General features: G+C 37.7%; 2 protein-coding genes across 3 annotated transcripts; both read right to left on the reverse strand.

Annotated features, from left to right (window-relative positions):
- Nucleotides 1–817: 817 nt before the first annotated feature.
- Nucleotides 818–4,606, reverse strand: LOC111789086 (ATP-dependent Clp protease proteolytic subunit 5, chloroplastic-like). Of its 2 annotated transcripts, XM_023669730.1 has the most exons (10): nt 4,385–4,606; nt 4,144–4,214; nt 3,591–3,710; nt 3,346–3,460; nt 3,170–3,262; nt 3,016–3,061; nt 2,844–2,916; nt 1,943–1,977; nt 1,744–1,832; nt 818–1,374 (listed from the first exon to the last, which is right to left on the reverse strand). In XM_023669730.1, the coding sequence occupies exons 1-10, from the start codon at nt 4,439–4,441 to the stop codon at nt 1,153–1,155; spliced, it is 921 nt and encodes a 306-aa protein (XP_023525498.1). In that variant the 5' UTR covers nt 4,442–4,606; the 3' UTR covers nt 818–1,152. The 2 variants fall into 2 exon arrangements, with proteins under 2 accessions (XP_023525498.1, XP_023525499.1); XM_023669731.1 differs by lacking the exon at nt 4,144–4,214 and having other exon boundaries at nt 4,314–4,606.
- A 1,379-nt stretch (nt 4,607–5,985) lies between these two features.
- LOC111788958 (pectinesterase inhibitor 10) lies at nt 5,986–7,427 on the reverse strand. Its single transcript, XM_023669553.1, has one exon. The coding sequence runs from the start codon at nt 7,198–7,200 to the stop codon at nt 6,226–6,228; it is 975 nt and encodes a 324-aa protein (XP_023525321.1). The 5' UTR covers nt 7,201–7,427; the 3' UTR covers nt 5,986–6,225.
- Between the last annotated feature and the right edge of the window lie 617 nt (nt 7,428–8,044).

Raw genomic sequence — 8,044 nt, forward strand, 5'->3', positions numbered from 1 at the left:
CATCGTTTGATTTTAAAAACGTTCCGTGACAATAACGATTTTATAAGATTTAAAACGATATAGTATTAAGGAATAAGTTATAAAATGAATAAAATTTCAAATTAGTTGAATAATAATTTTCACAAAAAAAAATATGGACCAAATTTATAATTTAATCAATATATTTTAACCTACTTTAAAAATTTTCTTGATGAAAAATCACAAATGACAAACGATTAAAAACATATTTTGACCGTGCCTTTAAAGACATCTCCAAATTATTTTTTCACATGGACTTCTACACGATTTCCGAGCAATAATTTTAAAGTAGAATATAACAGTCCAAGCTCACCGCAAGAAGATATTGTCCTTTTTGGACTTTTCCTCAAGATTTATATATAGCTCGTTTGTTGAGGTTTTACACCCTTGTAAAGGATGTTTCGTGCCAACCGACGTGAGATCTTACGTAAAAGTACGTTTAAGTGAAACAAAATCTCTTAAACATATTCTCGATCATTTTACTTCTAGAGAAAGCAAATGATCGATACTGAGCTCAATCTTTCACTTCAAACATACTAAAAGAAGACGTTTTCTCGATTTTTCATGGAAACATAATGAGAAGAAAGATGGAAAAGAGAAAACATCATCAATAATGACCAATAATTCTAGTTCAGCCCCAAGTTTGTGAAGAAACACATCCATAATGCAACAACTCCATTGAAAAAAAGAGCACTAAAATATCAGAAACAGCCAATTTCACAGGTAATAAAACCCTCCCTGCAACGCATACGGAAAGCTACTGAATGCATTAGAAATTCTCATTGAAACCTAACGCATATTAATCCACAATCAAGATAGTGACTTCATAATAATGCTGTCTTTTATAGGGTCGGCGGCATCTTTTCCAACGCCCAACCAGACATTGCCAAGTGTCAGGTTAACATTATCCTTGTCATCCCAACCAACCAAAAACTTGAGGGGCATTTGAATAAAATATCTTGGTGGTGTAAGGAAACTAACAGGAATTCAATGGACATTTAAAGATTTTCTAAGATGAAAGCATGGAAGCCATGTTGTTATAATGGTCAAAATCTGCATACACTAAGATGGTTTTTGCATTTAAATCTACAAGAAGAAGAATATCTAACCGGTTGCTACACAGCAGGAGGAAATTTACGCACCCGGCTCGTTTTCGGTGGAAGCTGCAGCTGCTAAAGGTTGGAAAGCTTTGAGAGGATTCATGATGACTCCATCTATGAGTCCATACTCTTCGGCTTCTTTGGCACTCATGAAGAAATCGCGATCAGTGTCTTCGTTAATCTTCTCGAGACTTTGACCGGTGTGGTAGGAAAGATACCCGTTAAGATTAGCTTTATGATACAACATTTCATTTGCCTGCCAAGCAAGTTGCAGTTTAGGGGCTTTGTTGAAAATGTCTAAAATGAACATGGATGAAATCAGAGAATCAATAATCTACTCATCTAAGGTAATAGTACATTCCTGCTAAAAACAATCTAAATTCTCCTACCAAAAACTTGTTCAAGTTGGACATTAAAATTTTCATTTTCTTAATGTTCTTGAAGACTCGTGAAATGATAGTGCTTACTAAACAAAAACAAATTAGCTCCAAACTCATCCTCAAAGCCTATATATGAAGTACCTTGACAATATAATGCAACCAAAGGAAGTATTAGAAGTATCATACCACAATTGTAGAAGTTTATCAATATTTTATTGATCATCCAAGAGGATATACAAGGATACCTGAATATCGATGTCAGTCTGTCCACCCTGAGCACCACCAAGAGGCTGATGGATCATTATCCTTGAATTTGGTAAGCTGTATCTTTTTCCTTCACAAATAAAGGAGAAAGAAGGTGCATACTTAATACACAGAAATATGTCATTTAAAAAGAACTACAAAAATAAAATTCCAAAATTTGATGACACTAAAAACTTGTACCTTTAGTTCCAGCACTAAGCAGGAAAGCTCCCATACTGTCAATTATTACAACAAACGGAGAACCAAATATAAGAACAAACATATTACTTTAAAAAATGAGGGTGAGGTTACAGATAATAGCTTTATGGTGGGAAAACTTCTCCTTTTCGCTCATTGCGAGAAGGAGAACGAAACATTCTTTCTAATAAGGATGTGGAAACACTCCCTAGCAGACGCGTTTTAAAAACCTTGAGGGAAAGCCCAAAGAGGACAATATCGGCTAGCGGTGGGCTTGGGCTGTTACAAATGGTATCAGAGCCAAACATCGGGCGATGTGCCAGTAAGGAGGTTGAGCCCCGAAGGGGGGTGGACACGAGGCGGTGTGCCAGCATGGACGCTTGGCCCCGAAGGGAGGTGGATTCAGGGGTCCCACATCGATCAGAGAAGGGAACCAATACCGGAGAAGGGAACCACTACCAGCAAGGACGCTGGGCCCTGAAGGAGGGTGGATTATGAGATCTCACATTGGTTGGGAAGGAGAACGAAACATTATTTATAAGGATATGGAAACCTCTCCCTAGTAGACACGTTTTAAAAACCTTCAGGGGAAGTCCGAAAGGGAAAGCCCAGAGAGGATAATATCTGCTAGCGGTGGGCTTGGGCTTGGGCTGTTACACTCATACTTTCCTAAGTTACTGATACACTGTACAAGAGACGCAGCCTTCATAAACGTATCTATATTATGCAAGCCATAAAACTAGTAGAAAAAGATGATAATTGGAACCAAGAGGAAGCTATATGCGACTATTTTAGTTTAGATAATAATTCTTCCCAACACAATTCAGCAATGCCACAACAAATTGCAAAAAAAAGCAGAATGTATCAGCTCATAAAAGTACGGATGCTCCAATTAATCTTGTACCTTGCGGCTAGTCCTACGCAGACAGTAGAGACATCTGGTCGAATATGCCTCATAGTGTCAAAAATGGCCATACCTGCACAGATCCAAGTGAATCAGTGGTTAAAGGATAACACTAATCCGAATCTCCAATGAACAAATGATTGGTGAAATAGTTTTCTGATTCCAATATTACCAGCTGTAACAGATCCACCAGGGGAATTTACATACAAAATGATATCCTGTTAAACATACCAAAAATATTTAGTTAATTGATTAATTATGCAGAAACGATAACAAACTGTATATGAGATACTTCCTTAAAATGGATTGAGAACCAAAAAAGGAACCTTATTGGGATCAACAGCATCAAGGTATAGAAGTTGAGCAACAATGATATTAGCCATATCATCATCAACCGCACCACCACAACGAACAATTCTCTAGTCCAAAAGCAAATTAAATTATCAAAAGATAGTGATAACAACCTACACGCGCTACACCAAACCTGGGCCGATACCCTTACATGTTGAAATAGCTGGCTGATAACACTTTGGAAGCGCTCCTGCACCATTGGAGGAGGACCTTGCCCTTGCGCGTACGTTGGAAAGTATGGTGAAGATGGAATTTGCACATCATCCCTATGAATCATACAGAAATATAATTTCAACATGTCTATGCTTAGTATTTCAATAACTGGTAATGATTATAGCCTTCTTTGGCCTCAAGAGAATGAAAGGGGAAATTCCAAGTTCATCAATCTATGCAAACCTTATAGACCAAAGTCCTCGGCGAGAACTCTTATCCAATGATGAAAACTCGCCTGAGTAGATGGCTTTGACAGGAGAATTCTTGAGGTTTCTTCCACCTCCAACGAATTTTCCTAGTTTCCTGCAAATAGGACATTACCCGTTGCTGCTACAATTAAAACAATAGAGAAATACGAGAACACAACTTCTGCAGCAGAAAAGAAAAAAAAAAATACAAAATAGAGGGGTTTGAATTTAAGTTCATCCCCAGAAGAGTAGAACGGTAACAAAATTGAGGTTAAAAAAAAAAAAAAAAAAAAAAAAAAAAACCAGAATTTCCCAATCTTATCATGCATCCAAAAGCGTGCCATTGGTACCAGTAATCTGCAAATACCCAAAGTCCAATTGGACGTCGAAACCCTTCCATTTTCGAACTTAAAACTAAATAATGCACCAATTCAAACAATGCATCATCGTCTCACTAACATGATTCAAAGACGCTAACACATTCAAACACCAAATTAAACTAACATTGAATCGAAACACAAAAAACGAAGACAACCAAAAACAGGTACCTGGAATGGAAATTCTCCAACGGAAGAAAGAGCTTCTGAGACTCGGAAGAAGAGCTCGGATTCGGAACAGGNCTCACTAACACGATTCAAAGACGCTAACACATTCAAACACCAAATTAAACTAACATTGAATCGAAACACAAAAAACGAAGACAACCAAAAGTAGGTACCTCGAATGGAAATTCTCCAACGGAAGAAAGAGCTTCTGAGACTCGGAAGAAGAGCTCGGATTGGGAACAGAAACGAGGGAGTTTAATCTGAAAGACGAGGCAGATGTGTAGGTGAAAGTATGGGCCATTTTTGCAGCTGAAGGTTTCGGAAAAACTGGACAGAAAGCAATAGGGTGAAGAAGAACCTGCCGAGAATTCGGAGCAAAGTCCGAGAGGCCTTATCCGAGGGAAGAAGCGAACGACGGCGAAGATAGAGATGAAGAAGAAGATGGGTCGAACAAGTAATTCGATGGCAGTGACCTCTGTTAATATCTCCATCAGAGGCTTCGAGCCCCTTCGCTTTCACACTCACCGAGCCCGACAAGTCACTCATGGGCCGAGATCCGTTCGGTGTTGGGTTTGGATCGTATGCGTCAGGCTTAGCGTTTGGCCCAATTGGCCCAATAACGACTTTGACCGAGGAATTTTTATATATATAATAATAAATTTTTATAATATAAAAAATTATTATTTAAATAAAAAAAAATTATAAACTAATTTCGACTTTTTTAGTGGGGTAAGATTTAAAGATTCACTCATTTAAATAATTATTCTACTCTAAAAATGACTACATGACCACAAAGATGACCCACGCTCCAATAACCCTGACCACAAAGATGACCCAGGCTCCAATAACCCATAACCCATAGCATGACCGATGATCCAGGCTCCAAAATGGCTACAACTAAATCCATGCTAGTAAACATGACCCATGACTCCAACTTGACCCACGAGGCTCCAAAATGGCTACATAAATCTGTGCTAGTAAACATGACCCATGACTCCAACTAAATTTATGCTATAAACATGACCATGGAAAGAGGCCCATGCAACAACAAATTTGTGCTACTTTCTTGTAAACATGATCCAAGCTAGAAAGATGACCTAAATGGCTAGAAAGATAGTAATTCTTGGACGTGTACATGACCTAAGTCAGAAAGATGACCCAGAAAGATGACCTAAATGGCTAGAAAGATGGCAATCCTTGGACGTGTACATGACCCAAGCTAGAAAGATGACCCAAATGGCCAGAAAGATGGCAAGCCAGAAAGATGACCCAAATGGCCAGAAAGATGGTAATCTTTGGACGTGTATGTCAAATGGTCAAAAGAAAATATGCAACCTTTCATTATTTAGTTGAAATAGATTGTGATAGCGTCATTATTTAGTTGAAATAGATTGTGATAGCTCCTGACATCGGCTGGGCTTCCAATTTGACCCAGACCAAAGAGTCTAACATGTGTGCAAGTTACTTTTACTTTACTCAGGCAAAATATTATATTTTTATTTGAATTTAGTCCCCATATTTTAATATTTATCTAAAATTTTCATATATTCTCAATTTTGATTAATTTATAAATTAATTGTCATTATTTTTTTTTAATTTGTATTAAAGTTAATTAAAAGATCTCTAAATGAAAACTACACATAATAAAAATATAATATTTTAAAATTTAGGGATGAAATTGAAATTATAAAAAATAATATTTTGACTAAAAAAATGTATACTAAAAAACTTGGAGGGAGGAGTTTTTTCTTTATTTGTTCTTATAAAAACCAATAAAATATCGCAATATGAATTTAAAAATTCAAAAATGGAGTAAAAAAAAAAAAAATGATGAAAATAGGTAAATACATTGAACATATAATATTTTGCCATTGCCAATTGAGTCCGTTCAGACCAATGAGTCCGTTCAGAAAAGTTCTTCCATCCATTCATTACAACAAGAAGATTCGCAGAATCAATTCATCAGGAAATGCACAGAGGAGAATCTGATATCATCATTATGCTTGATCGATCTTCTCCAAATGAACACGTCCAGTTGAAGAAGAAGAAGAAGAAGAAGAAGATGAACAACAAGTCTGTCTTCGCTCACAGAAGCAATTTCGAAATCGCCAAGCAGTTACTGGCGTATTTGCTCATCTTCGAGCTAAGATAGTCCAATGGCGAATCCACTCCCATCTCAATAAAAGTATCATCGCAAGTCGTCAGATCAGACATTACGGCGGCGAGGACGCTCTCCATTGTACCAGTATCTTTAGTGTCGATTGATTCCAATCCAGATTGTAGGTCATAAATTGCCATATCGAAAGTCTCCAAGCAAGTATCGTAGCACGAGATTTCGACTTTCGATGCACTTTTACGGAGTGACTTCAATTTTGTTACTGCTTTCCTCACCTCTTTAATCGATTCCTCAATTTCCGTTTTCAGTGCAGAGGTAGGATTCACCTCTGATTCATCTATGTGAGATGAAATCGATTTTGTACACAACTGTGGATCGCTCGTTACATCGCAGATCTCTTCGAGATCGGTTGGGACGGTCGAATCGTCGGAGGAGGACGCCGAAGTCGGTGGTGTTGATGATGGAGATTGAGGCGACGATGCTTCCGATGCTTCCGATTTTTCCGATGAAGAATATGAATCGAAAGGGAATTCCATGTCGGAGGGAGACACCGCATCGGAGTACGATTCTTGAGAATTTAGTGCCGAGTCTTCGGAGTCGGTTGGCGACTGAGCCGGTGGTGATGACGATGTTGATACCGATGGTTGTGGTGATGAAGATATAGACGGCGATGCTTGCGGTGCAATAAGTGAATCAACAGGGGAACCAAACGGAGCGGAGTTGCGAGGGACGCAAACGGTATTGGCAGGGAAAAAAAGAGAAGAGAGGGCGAGGAGGAGGAAGACATTGAGGCCATTGATGATCTCCATCTTTTGTTCTTGTTGTTCTCTTCCTCCAGAGAACAATAAGATAATAACAGGGTGAAAGGGAAGGGAAATGGATGGAGTGTTGTTGAAGGTAATTGATGGAGGAGGAGGGTCTATAAAGAAGGCATCAACCGCCATTGGAGCTCAATCCAGCAAATGCCTGAAATAGGTAAAGCTTTCTTCTGGTTTCAAATTTCTGATCCCTTTTCCACCATAATTTCTCCTTCATCTTCGTTCGATAACTGTTTATAACATGAACATCCAAATATAGAATTTTGTACTTGACTTTGTCTATTTCTACCATGAACAAAAAGAACAATACCTCATTTTTTGTGACCTTAAAAGACTAATTACACCATCACTTATTATGATAGCCTACTTCTAGTCATTTTGGTGGTAATTACACGATCACTTAACGTATGATTATCACAATGTCACGATTACTTGCGTTTGTGACATTACTTTTGGTGTCCCCGGTGACTAATTACATGAGTATTTGATCACAATGTCACGATTACTTGCGTTTGTGACATTACTTTTGGTGTCCCCGATGACTAATTACATGATTATTTGATGTAGAATTACCGTAATGTTATGGCCGATAACCAACTTCTAGTTATATCATCGATGGCAAATTACAAGATTACTTAGCGTGTAATGATCAAAATGTCAAATGGTAATACTTTAATTAAACAAACCCAAATGCTTTTACGTGGCACCTTAGTGCCAAACCAAATTCTCAAATGTATGTCCAAATGTCTACTTACCTCGATTGACACTAATTTATAATCATAATAGGACTTTTTACTTCATGTGATTGACATTTAAAAGTTTAAGGACGTGCGAAACAGAACTTAGATTTTTCTCCGAACATAGCCTTATAAAAATATTTCAACCCTATGCTCGAGTTGGTTGGTAAAAAAGAAAAAAGATTAGAAAACATGGTAAATTTAAAGGCTAATAAAAAGGGGGAAGAATCATA

Source organism: Cucurbita pepo, chromosome LG02 (genome assembly GCF_002806865.2).
Source record: "Cucurbita pepo subsp. pepo cultivar mu-cu-16 chromosome LG02, ASM280686v2, whole genome shotgun sequence".
NCBI classification, from domain to species: domain Eukaryota; kingdom Viridiplantae; phylum Streptophyta; class Magnoliopsida; order Cucurbitales; family Cucurbitaceae; genus Cucurbita; species Cucurbita pepo.